Genomic DNA, 15,775 nt, shown 5'->3' with positions numbered 1-15,775 from the left:
AAAAAATATTTTAAAATTCTGTTTCAAGAATATTTAGTACAACTTCTTGTGATTATTTTGATACCAAAATCATGTTTCTACGATCAACGAGGCCTGAGAACTATTGGAAGTACGAAAGCATTTTTTACGGTCGATTTTTTTCTACTGTGACGGCCTCTTAAATTTATGTTGTAAACTAAGAATCTTATCAGAAAAATATAATTTTTAAAATACTTTAGTTCAAAAATTAATAGATAGGTATAGAATATAATGCAAAAATTTCACTTTCATTTCAATGAAACAAATTCTAAAATGAAGTCACTTTGTAGTGGATATTATTTTAAATTAATTATATAACTTAATTTATTTTACTAAAGTATTTAAATGTCATTCCTAGTTATTTTCATTTAATTTTGAGTTATAAACAAAAGATTTAATGGAATATATTATACAAAATGTGCAAACTGTTTTTCTTTTACTGTTTTTTGTGGTAAGGTGTATCGAGTCACATTAATATGTCATATATTAAATATCCTTTTTATTATTGTTTTAAATACTTTATTATTCCATATTAAACTTAGGACTTAGGATAATAAATAATAATTTAATTTTTCGATAACACTAAACAATGACACAATTATAGTTATCTCGGTGATAAATTAATACAATAATTTATACATGCTCTTATTATTTATTTCAGTAATATCTTGTATTGTGATTTGTGGCTCAATTTCATATTTAATAATAATGAATTCATAATATTGTAAATAATAACATAAATAATATAGATAGTTATTAATTAAAAAATAGATTGGCAAGTGGTAAGTAAATGAAATGTAAGTTAATTTACCAATTGATTTAATATAATTTTGCATAAATATTTTTAATTTAACTACCTTAAATGTTATAACAAGAATTTTCTATCCTTATTTAAGTACAAAAAATGTAAATTGTTTGCTTAGCCCCAAAAGCAATTGGTAGCAATCTTCGCTGAAAATAAACCAAAATAAAAAATTTTACAACAGGAAATATAAAAAAATGTAAGATTTAATAAAAATACTACAGTGAATTAACTATAAACAAATTAAAGATCTGATCATTCAATGTTAAATAACATTAAATCTTAGATCATATTATTCATATTATGTATAAATAGCCATAAATAACATGTGGTAAACCCATGGTTTATGGAAATCGATAGAATTTCTTTATACAGTAGGAATAAAATGTAATTGGTAAATATTTTCTAAACCTTTGTTTTTTGTATGGATATTGAAGCCCTTGAACCAGTTGTTAGTCCTTGTGAAATATAAGATAGTAGTATTTTATCTAAATGAACAAATATTGATGCTCTCCACCACCCCACACCCACAAAATGTTTGCCACGCTACTGAATCTACAATTATTTTAAAAGGTATAAGTATTTAAAATGTCTACGCATATATAAAAGCTCTAGAGAAGAATATATATACAATTAAATACCTAATTAACAAATGATTTATTAATTTATACCATGGACTTTAAAAGATACTTGTAACTCACAAATAATTCAATGTTTAATATTAGTGAAATCAAATCATTAATAGCTGCGTTAAAGCAAAAACAATTCAAAATCCTACAAACCCGGTACATAGATTTGCAAAATAAAATTTTTTTTCTACATCTTTATGAAGTTGGTTTTTCAGTAGTAGTAGAAAATAAAATTAACTAACTATTATGTAGATACTTAAGGGATGAGTGCAATCAGATCTTTAGTTTTAGGACAAATACATATATTTTTAATTGCTTAATTAGTATCAATAGTTATTGACAAAGAAATAATATAAATATTATTTAGCTTTACCCATTATTTAATATTAAAACTTAAAAGACATAAAGTTAAATACATAACCAAAAATATAATATATTGTTTTCACAATCACAGAATCAACAAAATATATCTCAATTTGATAAGTTTTTTTTTCAAAACTATATCCAAAATATTTTACTACTACATCTAATTAAAATATTTTTGTGACAAAACCATCCAACTCATTTTTTTTTCTATAGGTTCCTAGATTTATTTTGAATATTACAAGTCTGCAATTGATAATACCTAAAACATATTATATTTTAAAAATGAAAATTTCATTATACAAATATAATGTTTAATTGAAATATGATTAGTGATTACCTTATTGAGCTGCAAGATTATTTATTTATGCTCTTATTAAGTATATGTTTTATAAACTATGAAATATTTTAAGAAAACACAAACAAATTCAAAATAAAAATAAAATGAGACAACAATAAATACATTTTATTGACATTTATAAAAACTAATTATTACATAGATAAGATAAGTTTTAAACAATAATAAACAATTATAAAATTTAAAAAAAATGTGATCAATAATAGATTTGTAAAAAACAATTAATATTCAAAATCACATTTTATTTCTAAAAAATAGTATGATACAGTTTTATTACTTAAATAATATAACTGTTTGGCTGAATTAAACAAAGTTAACTAAATAAATAAGGATGTGTAAAAAAAAAATTAATTAATTGAAATGCTCCAATATCAAAAAATAAAAACAAATAAATATATATATATATCAATATAATATTTAAGATATCAGTCTATTTGGTCCCCTGTGTATAGCACAAATAATAATTGGAATGAAACAATTTTTTATTTTTAATTATTATTAGATTTTAAAACAGCCCAGAGTCCGGCAGCTAAACTAAACCCGAAGAATAATAGGCCAAATCTCATTCTTGGTCTGATCCATATGGGTACATAACGGAAAGCTTTGTTAAATACTGGCTGTTCTTGAGCTGCAAATTTCTTGTTTTTTATCCGCTTTGCATTTTCTTCTCGCTGATCATTTAATAACTTAGCTCTAAAATGATATGATAATTATATAAAAAAAATTTTTTCGATTTATAATATACAATATTTATAGATATAAGATTAATGACTTACTCTAGTATTACTCTTGCGTCAACTTCTTGTTTGACATTAGCAAGATCATATTCTTTGTACATTTTTGTAGCTTTATCCAATATTATTTCAAAATTTAGGCTTTCAGGAATCTGTTAAATAAAAATGTATATATTAAATAAGTGCATAAGAATTATAATTTATTTAATACCTTAGATAAGACCATGTGAACACATGCCATATCACATTCAGTATTTAAAACTTCATCACGTCTGGCATTTATTAATTGGGCTATAACATACAAGATGATTTCTTTTGGTGATGCTAGAAAGAAATCAAATAATCTTACTACTTTTGAATGTTGGTCTAAGCTATGACTAAACCATGATATTAACCAAGGAAGAGCAAATATTGTACCAATACCAGACCTAAAAGCATAATAATGGATGTTATTTAAAATTATCTGTATTAAAATCATAAATTTATTATTTAAATATAATAAATAATTTAGCTAAAGTTTATTAAAATAACTAATTATAACTGGATTAATTCTCACTTTTCAATAAATTCCTCTAATTCTGGATCAAGCTTTTTAATTAACGGAAAAACATGTAATAATAGATATGATGTTTCCTCCATAGTTGGCTTTAGAAATTCTTTTAGATGATGTAATGATAAATGTTTCATTATTCTATATGCTTCTTTTTGTCCAACTTCTATAAGAAAAGTAACAGCAACATCATGATAACCCTGAAGTAATAAAAAAAAAAATGTAATATAACAACATATATACTATAAAAAAAAACTTTTTAATACATAATAAATAAAATTGAATTATTTTAGTATTGAAAAATAGAATTTAATTGGACCTAAATAATAAATTGTATACATTTTTTTTTTATAAAACAAAAAAATTTAAATATGAACTAAAAGAAATAAAAAAAGATTTACTATCAAATTTTCTAGAAAATTAGATATACTATATATAAGACTGCATTATTATACTTATAAAATATAAGTATAATATATCAATACATATTACATAATAGGCAGCAATGTAGCATCAATAGTTAAATGGAAAATCTGTAAATAGTATAACCAAAATATATAAAAATTAAAAACTAGCATAATAAAGTATGTAAAGCTAAATTTTAAATTAATTAATAATATTATATTTAAACATTCAATACTAATTAATCAATACTAGAAGTTCTGACTTCTGATTACATTAATCTTCTAGGTACATTAATTACTTGGTAGTATTTTAGATCTGGATATTCTTTAATCACACTTAGTATAATTGCTATCAATTCTTTTTGTAATATACCAATTTTTTCATATGATATACCAGGCGGAAATCTTTTTAAACATCTCCTTACATCCATATCAACTTGATGGTATTCAGGATGGTCCTTAATAATTTCCAAAGGATATAATTGTTCATCATTGCTCGGTATGTTCAATAACAGCTTCCACGCTTCTAGACGTACTAAGCCTGTTGTTTTTTTAAACAAATGTTTTATTTTTATTTACATAATTATATATATAACTTATAACTTATAATGTTATTTAATAAATAAATAATAGTATACAATGTTTTAAAATATTGCACACTGTACAAAGTATATTAAACTTTAAATCATAATAATCAATAATAAACCACATTATAAAAATAAATCTTTAAGGAGGCTACTAATATGATATTCTGGATAAAAAACTATTAATACCTACAACTTATTGTCAAAGCTATTTTTATAGTTTATTAAAAACAATTTGATAAATTATGTTTAACAACATCTTAAAATTTAATAATGTATCAAATAATGTAACAATATCCATATCTGATCTTTAAAGGCAACAAATGGTCTATGGTCATAAGTTTGGCATCTAAATATGTTTAATTAGGGTAGAATATTTAGAATATTATAATAAATTGTCTTTAGTTAACATAAAAAAGTTAAACTAATAAAAAAGTTTTGTTAAATAGCAGTAAATTAGCATTTGCTAATTCCATTTAAAAAATATTATCCATGTTTTAGGTCATATTTTAGGGCAAAATAGATCAGAATTTTGAAAAATCGACTATTTTTATTGTTCTTTAAATATTTTTTTTCTTTTATTGAATAAAGTTTTAGCAAGTATTTGTATAAACAATAAAAATGCTCCATTGCATAAATGTATTCTTTTATATTTCTACAAGATTCTTTCAGTTACCAATAATGCCTCATCGTGGTTCTAACGCAGATTCATTTTCAAATATTGATATATTATTTTTAATATTATGCTGATATTGCTTATTTTAATTAAATTCCTTAATATCTTACACTCAATTTATATCTCTATCTCACAAATACATAACATAGCGAATTTATGCTCAGAATTTTATGTTTGGTTTCATTAGACTTAAATTTAGAGTAAATCAACTTATTATTATAACTTAATAATGGGAATTTTATCTGTGTCTGTATGTAGGATTTTTAAGATAATTCTACTTTTACTTGAGTTATGAGTATTTTAAAAATTCATTATTTTGTATTCTGCAAAACTATAAAAAAAAAAATTGAATTATCGTAAAAACCCACACATGAACACAGATTAAGTTCTTACCATTAAGTTTCATAATAATTCGATTTACTATAATATCAAATCTAACAAAACAAATGTGACATACTGAGAGTAGATTAGCTATGTTACATACTTGTAAGATAAAGATAACAAATCAAGTGTAACAACTTTTTAAAAAGTCTAGACTTTTCTCTGAATATTAAGAATTAATTAAATATTTACTTACTTATCACCAATCCTCCATCACTAATAGCTAAATCTCTTAGACGATTTATATCTTGGTTTTTACTTTGTAATATTTTGTTCAGTTCATCTACTTTGCTTTTATAGATTTCAGGCACTTCATTCATAACTGCAAATTAAAATTGCATTCAATTATATGAAGATTAAATAAAAATATGTATAGATAAACACTATTTGACACCAATTATTTTAATTAAATTAAAACCAGTAAATGACATCACAGTACAGATTCACCAGGTGTGTTCTCAGGAATTTTGTTTGGGGAGGAGGCTTACAAATTGTCCTACTATCTTTCTTTACAACCGAGTAAAAAACAATTACCACTATGTAAGTTCCTACATAAAAAATTGGAAAAATTGTGCAGTAAATTCTGTGGCTCTAAAGTAGACAGGAGTGAGAGGTTCCCACAAACACAGAAATTAAATTTTTAAATAATGATACTAAAAAGTCTAATGCTATACGTTAATAATAATAAAATAAATATAAATAATGCTAATAATTATTTTAATACTTACTTTACAGCATTACCAAGTTAAAAAGTTAAAAATGAACTTGTCAAACTTATATAGACTTAAATATGTCACTGAAGAATGTAAATTTCTATATTTTTTATATTGTTAGATTTTCTTTTTTTTTTTTAAATTTCTTTATTTAAGTTAATTATTATATATGTAATCCCATTATGTAATTTTTGAATACATCTTTGAAATAAACTGCAATAATTATATACATATTGTGCATTGATGGATTTTTTGAACATTATAAATGTTAATATGCTGTTAAAACTGTATATTACATTATAATATTATTTAAGTATTATTAAGTACTTGGTTAGGTATACATTTTATTTTATAAAATATTAAAATATTATATATAACTTTGAAGTGGTTTGTACTTCATAGTCAGAATAAATCAATTTTCAAAGTAGAGCAACAAGAAAATAACATATAATTATTTGTGCCACATTCGCATATAATGTCTCTATTCACAAACATATAACAAATACATTTTACATCAAAATCAAATCAATTTTACTCTGTTATTTAAATATTAGAATGAAAAACCGTGTTTAATGTAGTTTCATTACTAAATTGAGATATATTAGTTATAATTGTTATTATTTTGTTTAACATTGCCTCAGTTGGCCTTTTAAGTCAAGTCAAGGGTGACCATTTATATGGACTTCAACTATAGATATTGTGTCAATTAGTCATATATTGAGATACTAATTATAGCACATAATGATTTGATTAAGCTCAAAAAAGAAAATCTCCAAAAATTGATTTCATTATGTGAAAAATTTGTTAAATTTTGAAGAATTAAATAATCAAAATAATTAAACTATAAAAAAAATATATTCTATAAGATAAATTAATAATGACATTGGAAAACTATCTAAATGCCTTAACCTTAATTTGAAAAGGATAAATGATAATTGAAAATAAAAGTAAAAATAAAGAATCATTTTGAATATCTTTCCCAAAGTCTTTTAATTACTATGTTTCAACACACAAAACATAAAAAATAAATGCAGAAATAAAAAAATAATTTATTTCAGTAACAAACACTATTTTTCATAAATAATTTTTTTTATTTATTAAAATACATTTTATGCATTAGATACATTGTATACTGGTAGAACCATAAGTTAAGAGGGCATCACATTCGCATGTGTTGTCTCCATCTTACAAGTACATAATATAGCAAATTTGCACTCAGCAGACCACATTTAGCTCTGTTAGTTTAAAAATTAGAGTGAATCAACCTATTATGAAACTTGATGGTAAGAACAAGAACATTATCTGTATTTGTATGTTCAATTTTTTAGCAAGTCATGCGTATTTAATATAACTTAATTAAAAATGCTTATAACTCACTTAAAAACTGAATAATCATAAAAAATCAACATATAAACATAGATAATGTTTTTACTATCAAGTTTTATGATAGGTAGATTCACTCTAATTTTTAAACAAACAGAGCTAAATGTGAGCATAAATTTGCTATGGTGTGCATTTGTAGACGGAGACTAACATCCAGGTGTTACATCCTCTTCAATCATACTGTAGACAATGCACACAATGCTAATGCAATAATTTATTGCTTATTATTCAAATTTAGATTTGGCTCACTAGTGGCGCATGGTGGCTGCTAAGACAATTACATTTATATGTGTTTAAAAAAAATACTCCAAATGTCTATTTTATACAAAGCAAATACCTAACACCTTAAAATACTTGGTTATATTATTTGCTATATATAAAATATGTAGGTAGTACAATTAAATTAAAATAAATTAGCATCAAGTAATAGAATACTATTTTTTTTTTAATCAACATGGCAAATAATATTAATTATTAATAAAATATTATTATTATTAGGTAATTCGGTACTGGTTTGTTCTAGCCCCGCCACAGCGAGTGTAAACTTTATAGCCCCGCCATCCATATAACAATAAATACATCGTATATATATAAAATAATGAGTTTATTTATTAATATTAACCTAATAATTCAATGATAGATAATATTATATTGATATAATATAAAAAAATTAAAATTAAAAAATGGAATAATAATACTTTTAAAATAATGATAAATTAAAAATGTATAAAAATGTTTATAATGTTAAAAATTATGGTTTCTGTGATTCCATGATGGTGTCAAACAGATCACTATTGTTTAGTTTTGATGGCCACATAAATTTCACCATGTAAGAGGCTAAAATTTTCTGTCAGTACATCTACATTTTTTTGTTGCCCCATTTTGTTAAACCCCACATTCTCTAAACATTTTGTGTGTGGACTCCTGATTTAGGGTCAACGAAATTATACCTATGGTTAACTTGATTGTCTTGATTATGTTGAAATCTATGTTGTATAAAATTAGCATAAACTTTCCAGCTGTCAGAAAAAATTGTAGAACTATGACTAATATATGATAGGTATCAATGTATCTACTTATTGTTATATGGATGGCGGGGCTATAACAAATCAGTTTCAAAATCAAAAACCTATTATTGGTTTAGTAAATGTTTGTTGTATTTTATTTATATATTTATATAATATAATATAATATATATAATAAGCATATAAATTATACAATAAGTAGGTATACAAGCAAGTAAGTATCTGGATAAGTAATATGATTTATACTTAATTATTGGTATTAAAAAATAGGTGTTCAACAGTATATAAATGAAATGAACATTTAGATTGAATCTATGAAATAATTTTATCACAAAGAACAGTAAACAAAAAACTGAAATTATTTTATAAGCCCAAGCATCATAACAATGATGAATTTATTATTAAGCAACACTCCTCAGTATATTAAAGACTAAGACATAGTATAACGTATTTATGTTTATTTAAATTACAGTACCTATATAAATATTTTGAAAAATGTCAACGGTTTATGGATTTATTCAAAGAACAGTTAACAACTTAAAGATCTCTTAAACTGATTTAATATTTCCACTGTTTCAAGATGTTTATACTTACTTTATAGCTTATTTAATACTAAACAGTTTTAAATATTGTACTTAAATACAGCAAGGATGTAACAATCGAAATGGGAGCTAATAAAACCCCGTTGATTATATAGAATTAAAATAATTAGTGGTACCTAACCGATTGGAAAAGGATGCATAGCTAAGTAGCTCAAACCTTGACTGCCTTGACCTAGCTAACCTAACAATAGTTCTTACTGGTAGTGGAACGAAAAAATCTAATTACATAAGGTATAGATATACTCACCCTCGTAAAAGTCCACCTTCGAGTAACTGGAATCGGACGAATTGCCATCAGAATCTTCGTGATCTGTCGTCATCGTAAACTTCAGGGTGAATGTTCAAGTGCAAAATTGAGAAAAACTGTACAATAATGTTGCGTGGTTGTCGCTGTAGCACAGTTTTCACGCCTTTTTCGTTGATTTGTGTTCGGAAAACTCGAAATCACTTTTACTCAACACGACGATAATATTGTCGCCAACAGACTGACTCGGTGCTTTTATCCAGTTAACGGTTGTTGCACGGGTTGCGGATCATAGTCACAACTTCAATTATTATTAATATTATTACGTAGGTATTCGTGTTATTATAATATTAATCATTATAATCTATGATTATTATTATAGCGAACGCACAACAATTGACTACGTTTACGATGTCGACTTGCGCTTTATCACCGTACTGTTATCACTCTCGCAGAGTCGCAGTCCAACCGATCGACCCGCTGCTTGGCACCCGTCGACGTAACGTACCGCACGTACACCAACACATTGGTTCTGTGCATAGGTGCCTACAAAAATATTGTCTATTGTTATTGAGTGTTATGATAAAATTTATAGGTAGTCGAGATCGCGATTTTATAATCACTATACTACATAAATAAAATATTACATTATGAGTAGAATTTGTAATATGTCGAGGGAATACGCTGTTTTTTTTTCTTTCAATCTAATGTTATGATTAAATATTCGATTACAAATTACAATATATAGTTAGATACAATAGAAGTTGCAGTATTTTGTTTAGTAAGTTATTTTTTTTATATTCTGAATGGAACGATTGGAACAATAAATGTACCTATTGTTCTTTTTTTTTTTTACTTTTACGTTTGTCATCACTTTTTGTAACAGTAAAAATACATCATTTTAATAGGATTCGATCCCGCCTGTGTTTCTATCAAAATAGACCTAACTTACGCTTACCTACTATTCCATCTATCTTAGTCGTCGGATAAAACTTCTAAAAACATTCTTGAATTTCTCATAAAGTTTACTTTACTAGAATAGGTAGGAAAAAGATTTTTCCACTTTTTTGAATTTGAACTCCTTAACTCAAAATTACATTTTTAAATATTAATACATGTATAACATACAAAACTGCATAAGCGCGCATAGGGTGTGAATTTAGGGGGTGCTGGAATAATTTATGGTACACAGACCCGTGGGGGGCTTTGCTTACCCCCCCCATACTATAATAACTGCATTGCTATAATTAACTAATTAATTAATTTTTATCAAAAATTAAAACAAATATTTAAAAGTAATTTATATTTTAAGTTATAATAATATTTTATCATTAATTATTAATGTTAAACATAATTTAATTTCCCCTTCTATTTTATTTATAAGATCTCTCTCAATGGTAAACGTAGATAGCTTAATAAATCTTGCTTGGCCCATAATTGTGCGTAACCAGTTTTTTAATTTACGCATAGCTGAGAAGGAGCGTTCACACGTTGAAGAAGAAATTGGAATTGTCATTCCCACTTGAACTAGTTTATAGACATTTGGAAACGAACTTTTATAACATTAATTTTTAAAGTCTTCAAATACAAAGCTGGCTGGTAGACTATTCTTTAGGATCAGTATTTCTGCTGATAAATTAGCTGTTGATATTTTCAAAATATCCTGATATACATAAACAGATTTATATAATAATATTACAAAATATATGACCATGTAATAAATATTTTAAATAGTTAATTATTTTTTATCAAATGTATACCTTATAAGTATTTATAAAACACAAACTATTATGTTTATCAAAGTTAAAAAAGTTGTCCACGGATTCGGCCAGCTCTAAGCTTTCTTTCGAAAAACGTTTTTCTAAATTTATAATTATTCCATCAATTATTCTTAAATAAACTGCTGTACGCCAATATTCAATAAATAAATAAATAAATGAATAAAAAATAAAACAAAATAACTAATATTCATGTAATGCGTAATGCGTTATTGACAGGTATTATAGGTATATATTGTGTGTGAACCTATACAGGAGCGCTTCGGTATTCCTATTTACAGGTTTACAGCACGAAACACAGATTCACACTATTACACTACCTAATGAGTTATGATTACTTTTTAGTTATTATCTAGGTATTGAAGTAAACATTTACACAATTCAATAAAAATTTAATACAAGGTTTCTCGTATATTTTTTTTTTAAGCAATTTAAAGTTATCAAAAATACATAGTCATAATTTATTATATGGGTATTTGAAGTTACAGAAAAATATAAACCTAAGACTTAAGTTATAAATCTTATATAGCTATTGCCTATTTATAAGATAAACGAATTTTTATTTATGAGGATTTGTATATTTGATACCAACCATTACTATCTTATTTAACACACAGTACATAGAAATTTAGACGTGTTTTTTGCTAAACATACTGATTGATTTAGTAAACAGTAAAGTGATAATACATCTAAAAACAGATTTAAACTTTTCGTGAAGTCTACTTGACATTTCTCATATTATTTTTTTCTTATAACTTCTTAAAAATTAAAAAGTAGCAACTTTTAATTTATACGTTTTTAAATAACTTTTTTTGGATTTAAGCTGATAAAATCTAAAATGTAGGAAAGTCGATGTCAAGTATACTTCACCGCAAATTCAAAACTGTTTTAGATTTATTATCACTTCATTAAATCAATCAGTAAGTACATTAGGCAAAGAATACGTCTACATTTATACGTTCCGCGTGTATTAGTCATTAAAAAGTCGGTATCAAATCCCCGAAATTATATTAGATTTGTTGTATTACAATACAAGATATATTAATATAGAAAAGTTATGAAACTTTATCCATATACAAATGGGTATATTAGGTACCTAAAATTAAATAAAAATTTAACACGTCTATATCAGTAACCTAATCAACGAAAAGATAAATTCATTTGAAACCTACTAAATATCAAGCAAAGTAACTTCCTCGTTTTTTGTAGCTGTTCGTTATTTATGTTATATAGTTTTTGATTTGAATTTCTCATATTAGGTACGTCAAATGTAATCGTATGATTTTTGCAAATTGTTGCTTAAATTTTTATAGGAAAAACTACTAATCAATAAAAATTAATAATATTTATGTAATAAAATAACATAACTATATAGGTTAAGATAAAATAAAATTATCTATATTTTTATAATATGTGCATATAGATTCGTATATGAATCTATAGTTACTGATAAGTAACTGTCTAGTAAAAATATATATTGTTCATTTAATTTTTTAGTGTCATCGTATTAATCGTATTATGATTATTATAAACATTTCGATAGTTAATAAATTATAGATATAAAAGACAATAGAATTCTCGAATAAAAGTCCGACAAAAAGAAGTCCGATGGAATAAAAGACCCAAATTTAATAGTTATTAAGTTAAGTTATCTAATAATATTTGGTTAGGTCTAAGGACTAACCATATTATATTATGTTATAGATTATCACTTTAATTCGAAAGTCGTAAATTACAAATTTATTACACACATTATCTTTACTTAGCTTACTTTAATTTTAAAAGTGAATTTCTCTGGATAATACCTAATTTGGTTATTTTAGCAAACGCTCAGTCTGTGTCATCTGTCATTTGTATCCGTGAAATTCTTATAGTGTTTTTAAATCTAACAATTTTTTTTTTTTGTTATTGAAAATGTCATTATAAGTAAACGAAACACAAGTTCCACGTAAAAAAATTGTGTAAAACAAAAACATATATATATATTAGGTATCTATATGTATATTTTATACTATTATAATTGTGTTTTTGGAATATTTAAAAGAATTCATAAATTAATAAAAATCGTATTTTGTAATAATTGTAGTAAATGTATTTTTTTTTGAATATTTTGTTTTATTTTGGTATGTAAAAAAGTAAATAACTTAAAAAAAAATGTATAACCGTAAATACAATAATACAATATTATAATTTAGGTAAGTAAATATTTGTAAATGGCTATTCTTATTCCATTAATAATTATTAATGTAAATCGAATAAGTGTTCATTAATATATATATTAGATTAATATAATTTTTAAAAATAAATTTTTACCGGACTTTTATTCCGACGAACTTTTTTGTCGGACTTTTTTTCGCCGGACTTTTAAGTATAATACCAAGATAATAAGGTCTTAAATTAAAAAGTTAAAATCGCTGTAAATAAATACATATATTAGATGACTCAGAACTTCACATCTTGTCCTCACTTTTTAGAATAGCTATATAATATAGTATGTAAAAGTACCAATCGACAAAATTCTATATAAATTTATTTGTACGGCATCCATTTTACTGTCGATATTCATAGTAAAAAATTAAAATTAAAAATACAGAATTTTATGATTGTGGGCTGTGCCTTTAATATTCTTTTACAATTAATTATTACTTGTGTTATATATAAAATAGTTATAAATTTTAAATTTTTAACTGTTTCAGTTGAATACAATACATGGCACATTGGCACATAGGTAGTTGATATATTAATATTATAATATCATGTATACTTTTACCTTACACGTATTTATCAATTATAACAAAAAAAGTTAAAAGTACCTAAAATATTTTTTTTTCCAATAAGCATTTATAAGTTCACAATAAAATGCTGCGTTCTGGAAATTTGATGATATCGAGCTAACCGGTAATACGGTTAATACTTAAAACCACAATAGCTAAAAATTCTTTGAATTTTATCGCAGTTTTTAAATACGTAATTACTTATTATACATAAGAAAAAAATAATAATTTATCAAACATTGCAATAAATGTGATGAGTAGAAATTTCATAGAAGTTAAAATAAAGAATATCATAAGTAGGATTTAAACTTTCTGTTGTAAAAAAGTCATAAATATGTATAAAGTTTTGTACTTAAGAATTTAAATAATGTATTTAATTAAAAATAAAAACCAGGGAAGTCAATTTGTTTACTCAATGGAATGAATCTGTTAAATCTGAATCCAATGATTTTTTTTATTGTTAATGGAGAACGATTCTGAATGTAATCAGAGAGTTGGCTTTAATTTATATTTTCTCAGAATATTTTATAATTAATTTATACCACTATTAGTAGAATTCAAATTATGTTGAACTAATTTTTTTTCAAAACTATTACATAGTTTATATAATAGTAAATAGTAAATAATAAATGTTATATCATAATAGATTATAACATATTGTTATCACATCATACCTACATAATAAGTCAATACGATGTTTTCCCAGTTCACCGACACTCAATTTTCCGACTCCCAATTTGGCGACACCCAATATATATGAACATACAAGATTTATCAAAAAAAATTTCCATTTGATTACCTTTCAAAAATAATAAATAAAAATTATAAGCGGATATGGTATTTTACTATATTAACATAATCAATTAGAATAATATTTCGTTTACTTTTAAGTTTTAATCTGAAAAATGTATAATATGTACTATGTAGATTCTTGTTTTCTTCACGTGTTTAGTCTATCCTATGTTTTATATTTTATTCACTACAAGTAAGTCCTGATTTTTTCCCAACTTAATTTTGAACCATTCAGCGGAAAAATTAAATAAAAAATGTATGTTATAATGTATGTACTATGAGCAACCGTGTGGAAGTTCACGCAGTAAATAATATTACTACAAACTAAATCATAATTTATATTTTAATCGCAGAGGTCAGTGGACTTTTTAATTATTTATATTCTGTATATAGATAGTGGATACGTATGTGTATAATATATCGATCAATTTCAATAATCATGTGATAGCCATATAAGTAGGATAAAATAACTAGATAGTAGATATAGAATAAGGATAGTTGTATTAATTGCTATACCAAGAAGCATCACAGTTTTCGACAAATTGGACTTTTTTTTAAAAAAACCATATTTTGGTCGAAAAACCGAATGTCGGCGAATTGGAAGTCGGAAAATTGGAAACAAACCTGTTAATACCGATGCACATTCACATGTGAATAAAGTTTCATGATGGTAAAATAATAGTTTAAAATAAGTATATATTTTTAAATTGTCCATTGTGTATGAAAAATAATTATTTTAGTAATATAGTGGAATGTTTACTGTTTTTAATCATTAAATAATTTAAAACATGGTTATTTGTATGTTTGGTATTATTTTTAGTTTTTACACTTAAAGCCTTAACTTAAGTTGACCATAGATTTGATTGTTTTTTGTGTGGTGATTTTAATTTTAATATAAGTTATAATGAAGTATTTATCAAATCCAAAAAACATATCTGATCGTATGTTGATCAAAACCATTACGC

General features: G+C 24.3%; 1 protein-coding gene across 2 annotated transcripts; it reads right to left on the bottom strand.

Moving 5' to 3' along the window:
* Positions 1-2,473: 2,473 nt before the first annotated feature.
* Positions 2,474-9,877, bottom strand: LOC113559835 (TBC1 domain family member 20). 2 transcript variants are annotated; one of them, XM_026965603.1, is made up of 7 exons: positions 9,470-9,877; positions 5,696-5,821; positions 4,158-4,399; positions 3,461-3,654; positions 3,116-3,332; positions 2,947-3,056; positions 2,474-2,863 (listed from the first exon to the last, which is right to left on the bottom strand). In XM_026965603.1, exons 1-7 carry the CDS (start codon positions 9,540-9,542, stop codon positions 2,659-2,661), a joined length of 1,167 nt encoding a protein of 388 aa, XP_026821404.1. In that variant the 5' UTR covers positions 9,543-9,877; the 3' UTR covers positions 2,474-2,658. The 2 variants fall into 2 exon arrangements, with proteins under 2 accessions (XP_026821404.1, XP_026821405.1); XM_026965604.1 differs by having other exon boundaries at positions 4,284-4,399.
* Positions 9,878-15,775: the final 5,898 nt, after the last annotated feature.

Source organism: Rhopalosiphum maidis, chromosome 3 (genome assembly GCF_003676215.2).
Source record: "Rhopalosiphum maidis isolate BTI-1 chromosome 3, ASM367621v3, whole genome shotgun sequence".
In the NCBI taxonomy this organism is placed as follows: Eukaryota; Metazoa; Arthropoda; class Insecta; order Hemiptera; family Aphididae; genus Rhopalosiphum; species Rhopalosiphum maidis.
This window is presented reverse-complemented; position numbering and strand designations above follow the sequence as displayed.